The 22513-nt window shown below is 42.6% G+C and overlaps 1 protein-coding gene across 17 annotated transcripts in view; it reads right to left on the bottom strand.

Annotated features, from left to right (window-relative positions):
- The window catches only part of FGGY (FGGY carbohydrate kinase domain containing), a 413890-nt gene that overhangs the window by 376794 nt on the left and 14583 nt on the right, over positions 1-22513 (bottom strand). For 9 of the 17 annotated variants that reach the window (XM_077891975.1, XM_077891983.1, XM_077891989.1 and 6 more), the window contains exon 2: positions 4359-4573. The exons of 1 other annotated variant lie outside the window; for it this stretch is intronic. In XM_077891975.1, coding sequence (XP_077748101.1) covers positions 4359-4562 — 204 coding nt within the window. In that variant the 5' untranslated portion in view covers positions 4563-4573. Of the gene's footprint in view, positions 1-4358; positions 4574-8799; positions 8882-18713; positions 18760-19731; positions 19756-22513 lie in introns of those variants that run through there. 7 more of the 17 variants (XM_077891976.1, XM_077891978.1, XM_077891977.1 and 4 more) reach the window with 4 other exon arrangements.

Here is a 22513-nt window from a genome sequence, read left to right as displayed (position 1 = left end):
CAAAGGTATGTGGTGCTGGACATGGAAAGAAGGCAAAGATCTGACCTGAGTAGGCTTATCGCGTACTTTCTGGGTGACTTAGGAAAAGTCACTTAGCACTCTGGGTCTCCAATGTTCTTTTCAACTGTAAAATGGGAACAACCACCCCTGCCCCACCTACACTGTATGACAATCAAATGAATATGAAAGTGTTTTGTAAACCACACAGGTTCTACAAATAAGAGTTAATATTATTGCTCAATCCCACATGGTTTACTCCCTTTCTGTTCCTTCTCCCTCCAACCATTACTCATATATAACTAGTACAACTTAGAACAAAACAGTACTTCGTTGGCTTCATAGGTGCTGGGTTTTTCCATTAGACTGAACTATTTCATTCTTAGGGGCAGAGAATTTGTTATATACCTCTTCTGTACACATTCCAGGGCTTAGCAAATTTCACAGCACCTAGTAGGTGCTCAAACAATTGTGTGAGAACTAAATGATACTGGACAAATGCCTCTTGGCTAAATGACACCTCCAGCTTATCTTTTTTCTTCTTCCTAATGGGAGCTGGTACTAATTATATACGAACTTGCAATGTTCTCACTTTCTTCAGATGATTAAAAATTGTGGTTCCGAAAAGAGATACAAGCCTTTAAAATCAGGGATGGTGTATACCTCTAGGACTTAGGTGTTTCCATAGCACTTTTTAGATGGGTGAGTGCCAACCCAATAAAGACCCTCCAATTCTAGTAGTAGAACAAAACTAGGATTTGGAGCCATCTCGCTAGGGATCTTGTCCTATCTCTCATACCTGTTAGTTTCAGAGCCTCGATATCCTCACGTGTCAAACAGAAAGAATGGCAGACTTATCTCACACAGTTACTGCAATACTTAAGCCAGATCAGGGATGCCAGAATTTTGTTTATTTATTTTTAGTTCTAAGTAACATTAACACAGCAACCATTGATTGAGCAGCAAAGCTGTGCCAGGCAATGTGTTAGATGCTGGGAATACAGCTCCCTGCAAGAGCTCAGCTCCTGACTTTAAAGAAACCAAACAAGTCACCAATTACAATGCTATCTGATAAGGATCAAATGCTACGTGATGAGGACAGGTGAAGACAGTGGGCTCTGGGGCAGCAGAAGGGATTTCTTGTCCTGTCTTTCCTCTGAGGTTGGCAAGGGAGGACAGAGGATGTCAGAGGTCATCAGGGAAGGCTCCCAGGAGCAAGTTACGCAGAAGATTACCTTGTAAGTACCCATGCAGGAGTTGGGCACATGAAGAAGAGAAGAATGTTCCAGATAATGAAAATAACAGAGACATTTCATCCACTCATGTACTCAACAAACATGAATTGGGCCTATCAGAGGCAAGGCAGTCTAGGGAACTATGGATAAACAAGACGTGACCCCTGCTCAGGGGGCACATACTGTTTATAGGAGCAGACAGTCAGGGAAAGGCACTTATAATTCAGTATGGTTAGCATACTCACAGAGTGAGTTCAAGGGTCCCTACATAGTGGCAAATTCAAAAAAACTTTAGGTAGCTTAATATGATTTCCAAGCAGGAGGCACAGGGAGCAAAATGAGGCTGGAGAGAGGGGCAGAAGGGAGAGCACGAGTGGGGTGGTAGCAGTCCACCCCTTGCTCATATTAATCATGTGATGTTGGGCCAGTTACTTAACCCTTCAAAGCTCATGTCTTTGAGGTTGGTTTTTATTATTCTGTTTTGGAGCTGTAGCTCCACGTCAAGAGGCTGTCATGTGGATAAGATGAAGTGATGGATATCAAGCATTCAGCTTGGTACCTGGAACATAATGAGTGCCCAAGAAAGGTTAGCTGTCATCATCATCATCTTATTATTTTTGCTGCTGTTGTTCTTATTAATTCAAATAAGAGAAAAACTATCTCAGGTGAATGACTCAGGGAAAGGAAAGTAGTACAACTGCTCTCAAACTCTTCCTGAAGTCCTTGAAAAAGAAGAGAAAGGACAGACTGTGTTCTGCATCACCCTTTGCCCTATACCAGCACTTGACAAAGTCTTACATACAAAGAACCCTAACCAGACAGGGGGTGAGTGAAGGTTTCCAAAAAGCACCTGTGATGTTTCAGTGTTTCATCTTAGAAGTTCATTCTCCTCCACAAGCTACCCATTTCTCTTACTGTTACCATCATCATCACCACAGGGAACGCAATGCTTACTCATTTCCAAGCACTGTTGTAGCACTGTATATGCATTCACACAGTCCTCACTACAACCCTTTGGAGATAAGCTACAATTATCATTCCCATTTTATAGATAAGGAAAGTCGAGCAAGAAACCTGAAGTAACTTGTCAAAGATGACAAGCTAATGACTGTTGGGAATGGGATGTCAGGCAGCCCCGGTGGCTCAGCGATTTAGCGCCGCCTTCAGCCCAGGGCGTGATCCTAGAGACCTGGGATCGAGTCCCACATCAGGCTCCCTGCAGGGAGTCTGCTTCTCCCTCTGCCTGTCTCTGCCTCTCTCTTGCTCTCTCTGAATAAATAGAAAGAAAGAAAGAAAGAAGAAAGAAAGAAAGAAAGAAAGAAAGAAAGAAAGAAAGAAAGAAAGAAAGAAGGAAGGAAGGAAGGAAGGAAGGAAGGAAGGAAGGAAGGAAGGAAAGAGAAAAAGAAAAAGAAAAAGGAAAAGAGAAAAGAAAAGAAAAGAAAAGAAAAGAAAAGAAAAGAAAAGAAAAGAAAAGAAAAGAAAAGAAAGAAATGGGATGTCAAGAAAGAAATGGGATGTCAATCCAGGTAGTCTGGCTCTAGAATCTATACTCCAAGGTGTGCTATCTTCTTAACTAAAAAAAAAAAAAGCTTCCTTCTCTAAACCTCACACCAGCAATGAGCTGCAAGATGTGTCATGCTTATCCTATGGCTTCTGGCACAGGGCCATATAGACATACCCCATGTGAGCAGACAGCCTAAGACCCAGCCACTTTATTGCAATAGCCTCAATGAGATAGCCTCACTTAGGACAAATGCCCACAGCACTCATGGGGCTCTCGGGGCTCACACTGATGACGGAGCTGGCCGCCACCGGGAGATGATTAAAAATCTACCATTAAACCAAGCTGTACTTAGAGCAGACCTTTTTTAAAGTAGCTTTTCATCAGGGGATTATATTTTCTTCTTGACAATTTCCTTAATGGCAAGAAAGGCTGTATGTTAGAAGAACAAAGGAGACCCAAGGGCAAAGAGTAGAAGATTCTCACCATGGCAGGAGCCAAGAGCAGGGAGGGAGGAAGAAAATTAAACAGGCAGAAGAGATGTGCCCCCACTTTTACTCCTATAGGATGCTCCGGCACTGCCCACCCCCACCTCCTCTCTCTGCCTTCCTCTCTGGGGGCACTAACAGCAGCCCAGAGCTCATTAAAGTTTAAACAGACTGATCAATATGGACAGAATGGTGAATTGTCCATCTGCAAATTACCAAGCTCTTCATGAATATTTAAGGAACAAAACTAGGAACAGAGGGAAAAGTAACCAGGACTTTATTTTTCCCTCTGAAAGGGAAAAAGACAGAAGTGCCTCTGTCCCTCCTGATCACCAGGTACTCAAACCAAACAGTCAAGTTGGACAAGTGAGCATCACTTCCTTTCCCGAGCCAGTGGGCGAACTGCAAGCTGACATCACTCCACATCAACATCTGTCTGGCACAACTCGATGTCCTTGCTTTCTCAAAACACACCACGTGCACGTGCCACTCATGCCTTTGCACATGCTGTTGCCTCTGAACAAAACAAGCTTCTTTGTGGAAGACAGGAGAGTCCAGGACTGACAGTACAGCGGTGGAGTCAGCCTGAGCCTCCATAGGCTCCCGTCCTGCCTCTGCCTCTTACCAACTGCAAGAACTTGGGCAAGTCACCTAACCTTTCTGAGCCTGTTTCCTCCTCAATACAACAGGGGCTATAACAGGACTATGTTCATAGGGTCATTGCAAGGATTCACATACACGATGCATGCTAATACAGTTTACACACCACTGGGCACACGTGAAGACACAGGTGTTAGCTAGGATTATCAGTGACTTCTTCCACATTCAGTCATACGTGATGGGATCCTCTGCTTGTTCCCCATCCTGGGTCCTGTCCACGTGAGCCCCTCCAAGCTGTCCTTTCCTCAGCTCCAGCCACAGCCACTGAGCCCCCGGCACCTACCGAGGCATAGTGTAGCTATCGTCTACTGGTCTCTGCCACTAGACTGTGAGCTCCCAAAAGGCAAGGCCTATATCTAAAGTGTCCCAACATTGGTTGGGAGTGGTTCCCAGTAGCAGGTGTACAAAACAGACATGCTCAGTCGGTGGGAGCAGGGGAGCATATGCAAGGATAGAATGCCACAGCTGTGGCCATACCTTTGTGACAACACAGCATGCAGCCCAGATGTCCTCGGACGATTGCTCATGATGGTTGAACTGAGGCTCCCATCGCTTAATTGGCTGGTCTGCGAAAGCCAAAAGGATGCCCCTCTGATCCACCAGAGCCGCACGCACACTGCCTGTTCCGACATCCACACCCACATAGTAGCTCCCTGGTTCCTGATCTCCGCCAGGCATCATGATCCCTCCACCTGCCATGATCAAGGACAAAAACCACATGAAGACTGAGTGGGTCTGCAAAATCAAGCCCAAGATATCTTGCAAGTGAAAATAAAAGAGGCACAGCTGACCAACCAGTTACCATTTACTTATTCGTCCACCCAACAAAAACACTGAGTGCGGCGCGTAAACAAGACCAGCAAGGCCTCAGATGTGGAGTTTCCATTCTTGGGAGGAAGTCAGATGTTAAACTGCTACGAATTACATAATCACTTACCCAAAGTTGTGATACTGGGTGAAAAGTGCTATATGGATGAATACGGGCTGTGGAAACCAGCAAATCTAGAGATAACAGTGTGTATTTATTCTCATAGAATCTGAATCAAAATGAGGACAGTGACCACAGTACTAAAAAGGAACCTCATCTATCCTGTCAACCTTCCATTCAAAGAATGATCTACTAAGCACCTATTACACGCCTAACACTGTGAAAAGTACACGCATCTGCTCTTTTCCTCACTGTGACTCTGGAAGGAGAACATACTTAAATCTCTAAATTTATAGGTCCTCAGGGGGAGACTCCAAGAGATACATAACTTCTCTCTTAAAGCTAGGTCCGCACACTTAAGAGAGTAAATGTACATTCCAGTGATGCATGTTGCACGGATGGGGAAACAGGTCCCAGAGAAGTGAAGCGGCCTGGATCCACGGCCTCCCATCTGTGCACTGTCAAGTCCCACGCCCTTCCTGTTCATTCTTAACAGCTTGCGGGCTGCTTGGGAGAAGAGGGAAGTCTACCGCAGCCGAGTCACGAAGTGACTGGGAATTGGGAAGGAGACTCGCAGGGGACGGGATCAGGAATTTGTCAGTCGATCTGTTTTCTTTACAGACCCCTTGCGAGTTACGAGGCAATCTGACCAGAGAACACTCAGGAATTCCTTGGCCTTCAGTGCCGCTCTCAGTCCCTCTGGTCAGATTAGCCCACATGACACAGAAATCTCACAGAGGCTTTCATTTCCCAGATCAGCCTTTCGCAGAGCAAGAACAAGCCCCCCAGACAGCCACGCTGGTGAACAGGCTACAGCTCCCCAGGTGAGCCGGGGCAGGCTTAGCACCCGGAGTCTCATTTCAACCCAGAAAGCGTTCTGAGCCCTTCCATTTCAAAAAGGTAAATGTTTCCTTGGCAAGGTCACACTTGGGGACTCTAAAACGAAGCCAGCCCGCAGATGTTCAGTTACTGCTTCCTGGATATTCATCCCAGTCAAAAACAGCTTCATTAAAAGTGATTGCTTTTGACTTAATCACAGTGATTCCCCAACGGCAGCATCTGCCCCCTTCAGCTTGCAGGCTCCCTGGCAGGTGGGAGAGGAAACCGGGGAAGCCACAGTGAGCACGTGTACCTGCGGCAGGGCTGCGGAGGACAACTCTCCGGCTCCAGCCTCTGCACTTCCCCATCACCCTGCCTCCCTCGCTTACAGGGCTTCAGGAGCTGCACAGGACCTAGAGCACCAGTGGTCAAGCTCTGCATTCCCTCCTTTTCTTCAAGCCATTACTCATAGAGGATTTAAATCAAGTCAAAGAAGAGCTGCTCCCTTTGAAGGAAGGATCAGCCCAGCCCTGGCCTCCCTGCCTCCTCAGAGCCATCCCTCTGCTGGGTCCTTTCTCAGGACTCAGGGTGGTTATAATACAGCCTGATGCCCTGGGCATAGCATCCCAGGCCCTGTTTGTGGTTGGCCTCGCCAATCGCAATCCTGCCCATTCTTACACCAAACTCCAGATGTCCAGAGACTCCTCATCCTGACCTGCCTCAGGGCTGCCCCACTGCTTTGCACTTGCCCTTCCCTACCTAACCCCCTCTCTCTTGTGACCTCAGACTTCTATTTTCAGTTCCAATTCAACCATCTCCCCTTGCCTTTCTCTGTCACTTGGTGCCACGAGAGTACAGTGTCCCTACTTTCTTCAAATCTTAACCATTCTAAAATGTCATTTATTTTTGGTTCCAGGTCTGTCTCCCTTACTGGCCTGAACCTGAAAAATAAGGAACTTTGATTTCTGTATCCCTAGCTCCTAACAGTGTCTGGTATAGAATCAATTTTCAATAAATGTTTACTGAATCAACACCCAGATCGGTGAAATCAATAGAAAACACAGATGAATGGGCTTATCCTTTAACAGTTTGAATTCTTAGTTTTCTACTTATATGAACTAGTGTTTTGCTTGCATTCTAATCTCTGTATGCTTCATTCATCCAGTTAATATTTATTGGATGCCTACAACCACTTTAATTCTAGGACACTCATTTTTTTTACATTTTGTTTCTTTGAAATCAGTGACTCCTACAATCAATGGCATCTCACAATTCATTGGTAGCATTGTCTTTCTTACTTAGTGGTATATGAAATGATAATGCATCTTGCAATCCATGACTGCCATCCAAAGAAACGCAGATTGGGCCAGGTATCAAGCACCATGCTAAAAGCTGAGGATACCATAAAGGACAAAACAGGATGGTGCCCTGGCCCAGAGCTTCCTCAACTTTATCTGCAAGCAGGAGGAAGACTGATCAAACCAGCTGCTCCACCTCCTACACTCACATCTTCTCCTTTGGAATGCCCTCTTCTAGCTTCTCACCATGTCCAGTGTAAAGGCCCAGGCGTGCTGCTCCTAACACTAATCCTGGCACGCCTATAACCCTCTGCCCTTGCCTACCAGTCTCCAAGACTATGCTAAACACTTCAGGGAGAAACAAGGAAATACAAAGGAAATGAAGAATCCATACAAATGTTCCGGCTTACCTAGACTGGCCAGCCATCTCCCAGCCTTCACCCCATTCCAGCTAGCCCCAGTGACAAGACAGATTTCTCCATGGGGCTGGCCCAGCTCCGTAAGCCTCAGTTGCTTCCTTCTGACTCTATCTTCCTCAGCAGGGCACACATCTCAGGACATCTTATCACCCACTACCCAGACACCCAATTGATTTCCAGTAAAATCCAGAGGCAGAGGTTTACTCTGCAGCTGACACAGGGCTTTCTCCAGTTCTGTTTTCTGGATCCCTGACTTCATTAAACAGGAAAGTGCCCACCCTTCAGGAGAGCCCCTACCGCATATGAAGAGTGGAGCTTTACTATTAAACAATTAACTCCTCTGAGGCCAGGATCACGGCTAGATCCTGTGCAAACCCAGTGTGTGGCACACAGCAGGTACTCGATGAGTCTTTGTGACTCAGTGGATACCTTTAAAACCTAACCTGAGGGAATAATAAAAGGCATTACGTTTACTGTGGCCCTAGTGCTCTGTTTTACAGCTTCCTAATATTGCCATACTTTTAATCCCGACCTCAACTCTTGAAGATAATAATTACTAATATCATCCCCATTTTACTGGTGAAGAAATTGTGTTCTGGACAGGTAAAGTAACTTGCCACAATCTGTTGTATAACTAATAAGTAATAGAGTTGACAGCAATTCCATTCTCTCTGGCTCTTAAGTCCCCAACCATTCTCAGGGTGCTATATGGCCCGATTCTCCTCCATTTATTAAACGCCTATTTGCCAAGGCCCCTGCCTATGCTGTTTAAGACTGGCTACCTCAGAACTCAAGCTGCCCACCCACAGAGACTGACCCTTCCCCAGGCCAGCTACCTCTCTCTGCAAAACCACCAGTTTCCAGACCATGTTACCAAGACTTCGGTCAGGAATGATCAAACCCGCAGAGACCAGGGCCCCACACCTCCCAGCATTGTTCACACACACCTCCCAGTTCATGTTTTTCCAAGAAATAGATCCTAATTAAATATTTCAGGTTCACCATGTTTCCCATTACTATAGTTTTAAGTGATCTCTTTGTGATTGTTTCCACACCTGGACCCTGAAAGCAGGAAAGCAAGTAAGTTCAAGCCCTTGGGCGGCTTCCCTGAAACTCGACCCTGAGAGTTTTAAAAACTCTGCCAGAGAATTTTCTGCAACTCATATCCCTTGCCTTCCCCCTCTATGCCCTTTGTTCCTGGGTCACAAGTCCTCTGCTGTGTCCTGGACTCAAACTGTATCCAGTTCCCCCTCTCCTCAAAAAATAACTGCAAAATAGAAAACATTCCATTTTCTAATTGGCCAAGAAAAAAAAAAAATAATGAGTAGGATCTGTCTGTGTGTCGGGCACTTGCACATAGGCCTTAATCTCTTCCGAATGAAACTCAACCAAGCTGGTAAACCTATCACCATTCTATACTTCAGGGGGGATGGGGAAATTTGCCCGAGTCTTACCAACTGTAAATGGCAGCACCAAGATTTGAACCCCAGCCTCTATGGCCAAGTGTAGGGCTCTCTCCCCAACACCAACCTAAAACTGAAAACAAAATTCTTTGTTAACTTTTTCAATAACAAGTAGCAACAAATGTAGCAACAACTATCAATTATTAAACTCCGCTCTGCAAATCACCCACATGATTTTGTGATTCCATCTACTACTTGCAACATCTCTGCAAGGCAGGCAGTATAAGCTCATTTTCCAGTTAAGGAGACTAAGGTTCTTAGCAACGAAGGTGGTTAGGGTCACACAGTACAAAACCTGAAGAACTGGGACTCGAGGCTAAGTTGGAATGGCTGCAAAGCCCAATTTATGAGGTGAGGTTCAGAACTTTGGTTCTATTTCATTCTTTCTAGGCAAAGATGAATATTCTAAAAACAAATTACTGTTAGGGCTACGGGGATGGTGATAGGCAGACAGAAATGAGAACACAGACTGTGGGGACCACAAGAAATAAAACAATAGAGAAAAATTCAAGCTGTGCTGGACACGAGTCCTGGGACACCTAACTTGTCAGTCTGCAAGATCTTCAGAAGGCAGAAACAGCCTCCTATCCGAGTCCCCAGTATGGATGGTGATGTAAGAAAGACATTAGGGTTTGAAGTCAATGGCCAAGAAAGAATTCTTGAAACGTCTTTGGTCCAAAAAGGTGGTTTTATGAAAGCACAGGGGACAGGACCCATGAGGTGAGGGTCAGAAAGAACTGCGGGGGGGGGGGGGGGGGGGGGATGAGGAGTGGCCAATTATAGACTTTCAAGTGGGGAGGGGGTCAGGGATAGCATAAGCCTCCCAGGTATCTTGGAAACAAAGTTTCCAGGATCTTGAAGGGGCTAGCTATTGCTGGGAAAGGTCATTTACTATTGTTTAGTAAAACCTGAGTCATGAGACCCTTCAGATGTATATCAGCAAGTCATATGCCTGGGGGATGTTTGCCAACACATATCTTGGGGGAGGTAGAGAGATAAAGGAAATTTCTAAAGGAATTTTTTATGTTAAAGTAGACTTACAGGATCCTGGGAGTCTGGTTAAGATTGCTTCTTGCCCTTAGCAAAGTATTAACATTGAGGCAGCTGAGTCCCTAGAGGAAGGTTACTCTACCTGTTTCAATGACTTGTCAATGGCTTTAGAGAGTAAGGAAATTTAATAATTTTTCTTCTGCCTTTGTTTCCCAAATCATTCCCATCTGAGCAATTTTGACCCTTAAATCTTTAAGGCTGCTGAGGGTAGAAGGTCTCATCTTCTGTAACTTCTTCCTGCTTAATAGGGCTAGAGAGATGTCCCTACCTATGGGTCAACACTGATCAGCTGGGGCTTATATAGATATAGGAGTTAGGAAAGCAGAGGCCCTTGGAGTCAACTTGGCTTGAAGTTATGGCAGTGAAGGAGTCTCTGCACCAGGGAGAGACACATGGGAGAAAAGAGCAAAACAAGATTAGTATAAGAAAAAGAAAAAGAAGCGCAAATAAGAGTTCTTTGATAGCTGATGAAAATCTTTCCCCAGTCCAGGAATTTAATCAACCATAAAAGGAAAGAGAGGGATTGTTTAAAGCACCATTTTGAGTATCCATGTCAGTTAGAAACACAGAAATATATTTGAGGTAATCAGGAACGTATACACAGCATTTTGTTTCTGTCATAGCACACGTTCTACCTTGTGTAGCAGTTAAAACATCTAATGCTACACTATTTTGTAAAACTGCTTTACACATTTGTGTTACTTTAGGATTTAGTAGAGAAATGCTATTTTGAGTGACACTTAGGGCTTTGACCATGTCCTTATTAAGAGCTTCCATGTGCCAAACAACCTGGTCCAGTCCCAAAGAGGGAACAAAGGTGAATGCCAGGTGGTCATACCAACGAGACACAGAAAGCATCCACCATGTTTTAAATTTGGAAGGTTGGCTGGGTTGGTAATGGATTTAATGCGTCCATGCATCCAGGCAAAACCCAGAGTACAACATAGTACTGGAAGTCCTAGCCTCAGCAATCAGACAACAAAAAGACATTAAAGGAATTCGAATTGGCAAAGAAGAAGTCAATCTCTCCCTCTTCGCCGATGACATGATACTCTACATAGAAAACCCAAAAGACTCAACCCCAAGATTGCTAGAACTCATACATACAGCAATTTGGCAGTGTGGCAGGATACAAAATCTATGCCCAGAAGTCAGTGGCATTTCTAGACACTAACAATGAGACTGAAGAAAGAGAAATTAGGGAGTCAATCCCATTTACAATTGCACCCAAAAGCATAAGATACCTAGGAATAAACCTAACCAAAGAGGTAAAGGATCTATACCCTCAAAACTATAGAACACTTCTGAAAGAAATTGAGGAAGACACAAAGAGATGGAAAAATATTCCATGCTCCTAGATTGGCAGAATTAATATTGTGAAAATGTCAATGTTACCCAGGGCAATATACACGTTTAATGCAATCCCTATCAAAATACCATGGACTTTCTTCAGAGAGTTAGGACAAATTATTTTAAGATTTGTGTGGAATCAGAAAAGACCCCAAATAGCCAGGGGAATTTTAAAAAAGAAAACCATAGCTGGGGGGCATCACAATGCCAGATTTCAGGTTGTACTACAAAGCTGTGGTCATCAAGACAGTGTGGTACTGGCACAAAAACAGACACATAGATCAATGGAACAGAATAGAGAACCCAGAAGTGGACCCTCAACTTTATGGTCAACTAATATTCGATAAAGGAGGAAATACTATCCATTGGAAGAAAGACAGTCTCTTCAATAAATGGTGCTGGGAAAATTGGACATCCACATGCAGAAGAATGAAACTAGACCACTCTCTTGCACCATACACAAAGATAAACTCAAAATGGATGAAAGATCTAAATGTGAGACAAGATTCCATCAAAATCCTAGAGGAGAACACAGGCAACACCCTTTTTGAACTCGGCCACAGTAACTTCTTGCAAGATACATCCACGAAGGCAAAAGAAACAAAAGCAAAAATGAACTATTGGGACTTCATCAAGATAAGAAGCTTTTGCACAGCAAAGGATACAGTCAACAAAACTAAAAGACAACCTACAGAATGGGAGAAGATATTTGCAAATGACATATCAGATAAAGGGCTAGTTTCCAAGATCTATAAAGAACTTATTAAACTCAACACCAAAGAAACAAACAATCCAATCATGAAATGGGCAAAAGACATGAACAGAAATCTCACAGAGGAAGACATAGACATGGCCAACAGGCACATGAGAAAATGCTCTGCATCACTTGCCATCAGGGAATTACAAATCAAAACCACAATGAAATACCACTTCACACCAATGAGAATGGGGAAAATTAACAAGGCAGGAAACCAAAAATGTTGGAGAGAATGCAGAGAAAAGGGAACCCTCTTGCATTGTTGGGAATGTGAACTGGTGCAGCCACTCTGGAAAACTGTGTGGAGGTTCCTCAAAGAGTTAAAAATAGACCTGCCCTATGACCCAGCAATTGCACTGTTGGGGATTTACCCCCAAAATACAGATGCAATGAAATGCCGGGACACCTGCACCCCGATGTTTATAGCAGCAATGTCCACAATAGCCAAACTGTGGAAGGAGCCTCGGTGTCCATCGAAAGATGAATGGATAAAGAAGATGTGGTTTATGTATACAATGGAATATTCCTCAGCCATTAGAAATGACAAATACCCACCATTTGCTTCAACGTGGATGGAACTGGAGGGTATTATGCTGAGTGAAGTAAGTCAATCGGAGAAGGACAAACATTATATGGTCTCATTCATTTGGGGAATATAAAAAAATAGTGAAAGGGAATAAAGGGGAAAGGAGAAAAAATGAGTGGGAAATATCAGAAAGGGAGACAACATAAAGACTCCTAACTGGGAAACGAACTAGGGGTGGTGGAAGGGGAGGAAGGCGGGGAGTGGGGGTGAATGGGTGACGGGCACTGAGGGGGGCACTTGGCGGGATGAGCACTGGGTGTTATTCTGTATGTTGGCAAATTGAACACCAATAAAAAATAAATTTATTAAAAAAAAAAAAAAAACAGAGTACAGTGGCCTATCCAGCCTGGGAGAAGCCATGGACTCAAGCTGGAGCCATGTAGCACTGGGTCCTGTTAGGCTCAGGTCCTGTTAGGATCTTTAACTGCAGTCAAGATATCAAGTGCTATTCAGTTTTAAAGGACCATCTTTTGAATTTATGTAATAAAATACAGTCTGTTGTCATTTTCTAGGGATTAAGGGAGTCCAATCTAGGGAAAATTTCTCTTAGTAAAGTTTTTTGTCATCTCCATGGCCTTTTTACCCAAATGAGTAATCCTGTTGTAAACCCTATATTAACTTCCATTGTTTATTTTTGGGTATAAAGATTTTTTCCTTTATTATTAACAAGCCAGTCCTGTGCTTTTTTGAATATCCTTGTTCCTGGGCTATGTGAATTTCCTGGTCTGAACAGACTGGACTTATGGACTTTATTATGACTTAGGATGGTAAAAGACTTAATATGGTTTATTTTGTGCTGTCTGCTTGGCTGCACAGTCTATCAAATTGTTTCCTTTAGATTCTAAGTCATATCCTTTGATGTCCTTTGAGGTGAATTACAGCCACCTCTTTAGGCAGGTATACACCCTCAAGAAGAGTAAGGATTTAAGGCCCATACTTGATTGGGGAGTTATGGCTTGATAATAAGCCCTTTTTCTTCCAAATTGTTCCACAGGCATGTGGGACTAGGAAAGCATATATGGAGTCAGTATAAAAAAATAATTTTTAAGGCTTTAGCAATTTCAAAGCATGAGTGAGCACTATAGCACACCCCAGCTTTTCTTCTTCCCTTTTCCATGAAACTATTGCCATCAGTACACCAACTATTGTCTGCACTTTTGATAAGAGAACCTTTTAAATCTGGTTGACTAGAATAAACAAGATCAATAGCCTCTGAACAGGTATGTTCTATAGAGTAATATGATCAGGTCCAGGCATAAGGGCAGCTGGGTTTTTTTTTTTTTAATTTATTTATGATAGACAGAGAGAGAGAGAGAGAGAGAGAAGCAGAGACACAGGCAGAGGGAGAAGCAGGCTCCATGCCAGGAACCTGACGTGGGACTCGATCCCGGGACTCCAGGATCGTGCCCTGGGCCAAAGGCAGGCACGAAACCTCTGAACCACCCAGGGATCCCCGCAGCTGGGTTTAAAGTCTGAAAGGTTTCAAGTATATTTCAGGCATCTCTATAAGTATAGCCTACTATTTAATAAGTTGGCCTCCCATCTTCTATTGGTGGCTTTTGGTCTCTAAGACCAAAATGACGTGAAGTCATTACAGTCAGGGACTGTCCCGTAGTGAGCTTTGAGGCTCCTTTTACCAGGAGGGCTGTTGTATGCTTAGCTAAAGCCTTTTTTAAAAAATTATACCTCAACAGAGGTGACTTCTAGGATAAATATGACTAAGAGATAAAACTATCAGAAGCCCATTTTGTCTGAGGTCCAGCCTAATTACACGAAATCACTGACAAGTGGGAGAAGACTTGTCTCAAGAGATAGGGGTATCCGCAAGTGCATCATCAAATCTAATCACAAAGAAAGTGGGGCCATCCATTATCTCCACAAGCCCACAATTAACCCTATGGAGTGAGGCATACTTTGGCTTCTAAGGAGTGATTCTATCATCCCAGCCATACAGAATTGGTCAAGGTGCTAGTTGAGGTATAGAATTGTTGAGGAATCAATCCCATTTTTTAAGCTGTTCAAAATAATCATGCCTATGGGGTCCTGTTAATATCCCCACAGAATAATAAGCAAAGAGACTATCTATACATGAGCTATTATGGCAACTTCCCTAAGTTTACTTCAAGTTGTCAAGCTTAGGCAAAACAACATTCAAAGACAAGCAGAACTAGGATTTAATCTGCAAAGGTATGTTACCAAAACATAATTTTTCTCTTTAAAATTGCCCTTACTTCCAGACATAGCCAAACCAAGACTAATTTTTTACTAAACAAGTCCAATTTTAACAAACCTGGTCTAATTACTTTACATAAACTCAGCAAGAATAATGATTATCATATAAATCTTTCAGAATCTACTTTGCTGGAACTTTTTATAAGGAATCTCTAGGTTGAATTCAGTAGCCTCTCCAGGCCAGAAGCCAAGCCAGGTACTTGCCATCAGACATGCCTACAATACCTGTAGATGTGGGTGGATTCCTCTTCTTGAGGTCCCAAATATATCCTGAGATTCCTGCACCTGCCAGGAAGTGACATTCTTCACTCACCTCATGAGGCTGCTGGGAACTCTGTAAGCAAGGTATCAGGCCAACAGTTCCAAGGGGCTTTATGACTCCATGTTTCATAAAGACAACTTTAGTTTCTTAAAGCTCTTTGGTAATATCTGAGGCCAATGCATGTCTCTTAAATATGATATTCTAGTCAAAGCCTTGGTAAAATAACCAATGTTTCAAATGATGTCCTGTTACAAGAACAGATTCTTATTGAACTTATGCAAATGTATTGCCATGGAAGAAAGAATTGCCATGGAAGAAAGAATACTTACTGAGAGACCTTTGAATTTCAGAGGGTTCAGGTAGAGAAAAAAAGTTAAATGTCTCAATTTGTTCACAAATGTATACTTTACCATGTTCCTGTAAGCCAGAAATATCTTAAGAGAATGTTCTCTTAACCTGAAAGGGTAAACATTAGAGAACCAGCAATGTTTCAAACAAGAGGTACAAAACTATAATCATCTTTTTAGTTCATTTAGTCCTATGCTGAACTAGTTCATGTTCAGTTTGAATATAGCTTTTTAGTTAGTTCGGGAAATTCCTACCCTAGAATTCCTTTTTATTAATCTCCTTGAAGATGTAACTCATGTTGCAAGGGAATAAGAACAATTATAAATAACAAAAATTCAGAAATGGACCTTGTTAAAGATCTGATATGAGAGTTCATTATGATGCCAATGACAAGAACCAGTTATTCCTGTGACACATGACATTTCAATAATCAAAATATCAAGTGATGACCTTATACCAGAAGGTAACATACCAAATAAACAAGCCTAATTAGTCAACAAGATTTCATTCATGGTTTAAATCTTGGGGAACTTTATTAAAACCTTAGAAAGTTTTAAAGCACATGCATAAAGAGGATTAGGGATCCCCAAAGATAAAGGCAAAACAGAGAAAACAGAGAAACTGTTTTTTCTGGGCAAAGAAAAGAGCAAACAACTTTGTTCACGTTTTTTTTTTTTTTGAAGAGCAGACCAACAATTCAAGAAAATTGTCTTTTAACAGAGAGAAAGCAGACTTTCAATCTTATACCGCTATACTTTTAAAATCCATTCATTTCAACCTTAGTCCTTAAGGAAGGATCACACCTAAAGGATAAACACCTAAAACTCCTTTCCAAAGATTTCCCTTGACAAACCTTCTGCAACTTTCCTTCACATTCAAATTTTGTCCCAATCCATTTCTTTCCAAATAATCAGTCTCATTTAGAACAAAATCACCTTATTTTACCTTCAATAAAAATGCATTCCCATTCCTTCTTTCTTACATATCTCCTACTTTTGCTTCCCTTATTCCCATCAGTCTTAATTACATTTAGCAAAATTCTGCACTTAGAAACTTTAGTCTCCAGTGTAAACTAGTAGTAACCAATTGTGAATTATTACACCAGAACTCTTTAGATAGCAGATTTATGAATCAGTTAAGCACAAAGAATGTTTTCTAACAGTCTTAAATATCCTTAGTCTCTTTGCAATAAGAAGTCAAAAGCACAAAACTATGTCCAGTAATCAATGCTTTAGCACTTTATTCTTTTGGAAAAGACCTAAATGTCCAATGAATTCAATCCCATTTATCATCCAAGCAAAACTTTAGTTTCAGGTTACCAAAGATTTTGAAAGCTATCTTAACAATTACCCAAGAAATCTTTGTAATTAACCATAATTTTAAGTCATCTCTTTGCTAACAAATTACAAAAGAAATACTATGAGCTTATTTGGCCTTCAAAGAATAAAAATTTTACATTTAATGCTAATTAACTTTAAAGACATGTCTATCTTAAACCAACAAAGGTAAATTAGTTTCAATACAGATTACGTTCCACCTGGATCCTCCCCAGTGTCAATTTTTATCAGACCCTAGTGGGGAAATCTAGAGTAGGTGGTGTTAGGTCCAAGGGGCTGCTCTTCTTTGCTCCGTGATAGAGAGGGGAGAAGAAGCCATGGTGCCGGAGGTGCCAAGAATGGCACAGGAACCAGCAATACAGGCGTCATGCACCCAGGGTGGTGCCCAAGCAAAAAGTGATGGATGAGAAGGCAGAAGAGGTAAAGTACTGCCAGAAGGCAGAGAAAGGGTCCCAGTTCTAGAACTTGTCAGGTCTAACAGAGGAGCAGATGCCATGTTTTCCCACCAACAAGGGGGGAACAGGCAGTCCATGTTGGGCTTAGAGAAACAGGGAATTTCCTCCCAAACAAAAGGAGTTTCAGTAGCTACCTGGGAATATTCCTTAAAGTCCCTGTCCTGAGGTAGGCTAACCACAGTTGGCTTCAATTATAGCCATTAACCCAGGAAATGAGTGAGGGAGAAGCCCCCACATTGATTAGGAGGTGGAACTGTGAGAGAGAGAGAGAGAGTCAGAGTTCCCTTTGTCTGGGATAACCTGTTTCCTCCAGCAACCTGGGTTGATTTGGAGGAGGTTTATTTAGATAACTATCATCCAATATGTCCGGAGGGGGGTTACTAGCCAGACACATTTGGGCAAACACATTCTGCCCTGTTTCCTGCAGAAGAGATCTAATTGACAGATCCTACTGAGGCCATGCAGTGTTACAGGAGCTCAGTCCTTTCCTAAATTTTGCAATCCAAATTGTTTCCAGTGTGTTAAAAGGCATCCCTGGGTAGAGTCCTTGGGGATTGAATAAGAGCCTACTGAGGCCATGCTCCTGGAAAAGTAGAGAAGGTCCATTATGAAAAATCTTACCCTGACTCCCAGGTGGTGTCCCATGCAGGGTATGTCAAAGATTCCATGTGTCAAAAGTGATTAGAGGCATCCCTCAAACAAAAATTGCTATTGATCACCATCCTGCCTTACCACAAAGGCATTACTGCAGTAAAAGGCCCTGTTAGAGGGAGGCCAGCATCCCTCCCCTTCCCCATCGCATCCTAGGCTACAGACGGGTGCCTGGTGAATGGAATGAAATACTGTGCCCTGCCATCCTATGCCCTGAAGCCCGCTTTATCACCTGCTGTGAGGGGCACACCTTATTTCCTATGCCCTGAAGGTTGCATTATTGCCCTGCCTTTTTTAGCCCATGGAGAACCCTAGAAAAGTTTTACAAGGGGAAATTACCCAATTTTATAATTTAGTAGAGAACACTGACAGAAGACAGTAAAGATAGAAATCCACCGCAATCTAAGTGACATTCTAACCCATGTAGTCCTTATAGCTAACTTCCCGAAGAAATGGTCCCCAGTTAGGTTTTAATTCCATTGGGTACTGGTTTCGGCCAGCTCCCAGTGGAGGTCCTGCGGCCAGAAGTGAGTAGACCAGGGATGTGAAGGGGGTCACAATAGATCAATCAGGAGGAAACCTCCCATGGGAGTCTTAAGATTGGCAGACTCTGGTGACTTAAGTGGCTGTCCCTTGCCCAAGACAGACAACTTTGTTATAAGGATAGGAATAAAGAGAGGGCATCAAGTTTCTGGGTCTTATTACCATCTCGGCCAGAGTACTAACTTCCAGCCAAATACAAGCTTTCTCCTCCCCATAGAATAGCCACAGGCTACAGACTGAGCCTACGCAATCCACATGAAAGTGTTCCAATGAGACCACACCCCTTGAAAAACTCCTGAAATACTAGTAGATGAAGAGGAGAGAAAATACTCACCAATTTTGCAACGTGGCTCAGAGTCCAGATGAGAAAATTCAAAGTCCTTTGTGGTTGCCAAATAATGTAGGAAAGACATTAGGGTTAGAAGCCGACAGTCAAGAGAGATTACTTGAGATGTCTTTGGTGCAAAATGGTGCTTGTATTAAAACACGGGGACAGGACCTGTGAGCAGAAAGAGCTGCACCAGGGTCATGAGGAGTGGCTCATTATAGACTTTCAAGTTGAGAGGGGGTCAGGGATAGCATAAGCCTCCCAGGTATCTTGGAAACAAGGTTTCCAGGATCTTGAGGGGGCTAGCTATTGCTAGAAAAGCTCATTTATAACTGTTCAGTAAAACCTGAGTCATGAGACCCTTCAGATGTATATCAGCAGGTCATATGCTTGGAGGATGTTTGCCAGCACATATCTTGGGGGGTAGAGATAAAGGAAGTTTCCAGAGAAATTTTTATATGTTAAAGTAGACTTACAGGATCCTGGGAGTTAGGCTAAGATTGCCTCTTTCCCCTAGCAAAGTATTAACATTAAGGCAGCTGAGTCCCTACAGGAATGTCCCTCTGCCTGTTTCAAGGAATTGTCAACAGGCTGCAGACTGTAAAGAAATGTAATAATTTTTCTTCTGCCTTTGTTTCCCACATCAGACAGGACTCATTTTTAGCCCCTACTGATGATCAAAATACTGTTCCTATGATAAATATATGGTTCATTAAATAATAGCTTGTATAAATATTATTAGTAATGTGCCACAGGAAACCACAGACTTCATGGCTGATTCAACAAACATGCAAGTTGCTCAAATGTAGCATGAAAAAGAAAGAGGGACGTGGACTGAGAGGCTGTTCTTTGCAAAACTGTTTCAGCAATTCTAAAAAGCTTGGTCAATGCTACAAATATTGTGCTGAAAACCCACCATTTGGGAGTTGCTCTCATATTTTTCCTTCTTCCTTTTCCCCTACATAACTTCATACCAATAATATTGTTTCCTAAGGCTACGATCCTCCAGAGTAGGTGAGCTTACCTTCAGTCCTATTTCTTAAAAAGCCACTCCTCCAGGAGCAATTAGGTGACAGTGTGCACACAAACAGTCCCAGGGATCTGAGAGGGAACTCAATATCCTCTTAAAACTGATCTTTGGACTCTGCTGGGAGCTCAGGTACAAGAGTCCCACACTATTTACTTAGTTAGTTGTATTACAAGCAGACAGTTACTAAGTTTGGAAAGAAAAAGATAAGCAGTAAGTATGCCTGTCCACTTCACTCTTCTAACAGAACTAAACAGCACTTCAAACAAATCACACGTGCTGTAGGATGGCAAGAAAGTTTGGGATGGGAAGTAAAGAGCTAATCTGGTAATAAAAGCTGGTTGTCTATTGGTTTTACCAACAATATACATGGGAGAAAAACATTACAAGTTGCTCACAGTTACCTCATCTCTTAAAATGAAAGGCGGTCTCCTACTGTTCCAATATCATCATATTTTTTGATTCACTGATATCATTGAAGCGTCATCATATTTTTTGATTCACTGATATTATATCATTGAAGCATCATCATATTTTTTGATTCACTGATATTATATCATTGAAGCGATTAGCATAGCACCTGATGTATGGTATATGCGTCATAAACAGCAGCAATTATTAGGGCAATTATTATGTCCCTTTCAACACCAAGTCATGTCTGGACACCTGCAAAATACATTGTCTATACCTAGGTGTTCTGACTGTATCTAACATCTCAAATTCCAGTAAACAAAGCAAATATTAAGTGCTTTCTCTGTGCCAGGACACTAGGAATAGGAAGCTGAAAAATATCCGATTTTTAGAGCTGACAATTTAAAGTAAGAATCTGATTTTTGAAAATCAAATGGTAATGACTCAAATTATTCCTAGTTTTTGTACCTTGAGCTAAACTGAATGCACCTAGTAAAATTACATATGGCAATAAAATGGCTTCATGCTGCCAACAGAATCCTTGCCACATTCTCGGGGCCAAGCATCATATTCCAACACCACCTTTCCCCACACAATGCAGAGATGATGGCTGGAAAAAAGGAAGTACCTATTTACTGTTTTCATCACTGTTCCAACCACTAGATCAGAAACTCAGTACTTTTCAGGATACTGAGAATCTTCATGCTCTGGACAAAGCCCATTTTCAAATATGTAAGCAAGAGGTGACTCAAGGAGGTGTGTAGTATTAAATCAGACAGTAAAAAGGTTGGCTGTTCTTTTAATACAAAGTTGGATTCCAAAAGGCAGAAAAGTCAGAACTCACCAAACCCCCCTGCCTGCCTCACAATGTGGCAGTCACAGCATCCAAACCAAGCCAGTTCTGGATGTTAGCCAAAACCACCACCCTCCACAAGCCACACAGGCAAGATGCAACAGCTGACACAAATACAAAATCCAACCATGCTGAGGACAAATGCATAGTATAGGCCCTAAAGAAATCATGGATGGAAAATCTGACTCATGAGAAGACATCCCCAAACTCCAACAACAAACAGTGCCTTAAGAGCAGATGAAACTTTGCATCTTCCACACCCTCTTCTGTAAAACACTGCTGGCTCCCTCTTCTTTTCAGTCCTTGTGATTCAATAAAGCAACTCCTCATTTGTTATAATGCCTTCCAAGCCCTTTATAATGCTCCACCAAGCTATTCTCTTTGCAGGGGAAGGGTGAAATGATGCCCCATTTCTTTTTTTTTTTTTTTTTTTTTTTGATGCCCCATTTCTAACACCCATCAAGGTTTCTCCCATTTGCAGATGAGGATGCTGAAATTCTGTGAGGATCAATCTCCAGCCGATGGTCACAAAGCCAGGAGAGAAAGGAGGCCATATTCAAATTCCAGTCCATCTAAGCCACAGCAGGGCTCTTGGTACTCTCCCTGAAATAGCTTGGCTTTCCATACGGACCAAGTTGCCTTTATCTTGTGCAAACTTAGAATGCCCTTCCAAGTCTGTTTATCCTGGGAAACCTTCTTGGACCTCAAATCATTAGATATGGCTTCTCCCTGCTCTGATTCATAAAGACTACTTTATGTCAAATTAATGCTACTGTAAGAAACACTAGATGGTAACTGAGAATGTTTTGCCTGCTACTTGCTTGTACTTGCCAATAAGCACAGTGTAGCTTAATACAGTAACAGGGCAAGTACTGGGGTGTGGGGGAGGGGAAGATTGTTAATGTATAATATAGTCCAATACCTTTTAAAATACAAAGTCTCTAAGGACTCTGCCCCTGGTGAGTTCCAGAAGCACTATGAGCAAGCCTGGCATCTGTGTGAGACACTCCACTCCTCCTCCAGGATAATCTCCCTCCTTGACCAGACACATATGTGGAGAGCAGAAGGAAGACAGAGACACTCTTCAGACAAGGGGTCTCTTCTGAGTTAGTCTATCTTCTATGAATCCAATTTACACTGAGTTCACTAAGAGCCATAGTACAAAGCCGAAGGTCTCTCACTCTCATACCAGGACCCTGGAAGCAGAAAAAAGGCAAAACAGGCAGAAAGAGATTGAGGGCTGGCATCCTGATTCTAAATGCAAAGTTATAATATTTTTTTAAGATTTTATTTATTTATTCATGAGAGACAGAGAGAGGCAGAGATGTAGGCAGACGGAAAAGCAAGCTCCCTGCGGGGAGCCCAATGCAGACCTCGATCCCAGGATCCCAGGATCATGCCCTGAGCCAAAGGCAGATGTTCAACTAATGAGCCACCCAGGTGCCCCCAAAGTTGTAATATTTTAACCCCAATATGTCATCATTTACTAAGCCAAGCCCATAACAGGGAAAACTG

This window comes from Canis aureus, chromosome 3 (genome assembly GCF_053574225.1).
Source record: "Canis aureus isolate CA01 chromosome 3, VMU_Caureus_v.1.0, whole genome shotgun sequence".
In the NCBI taxonomy this organism is placed as follows: domain Eukaryota; kingdom Metazoa; phylum Chordata; class Mammalia; order Carnivora; family Canidae; genus Canis; species Canis aureus.
The sequence above is the reverse complement of the archived record's forward strand: the minus strand, read 5'-3'. Positions and strand labels throughout refer to the sequence as shown.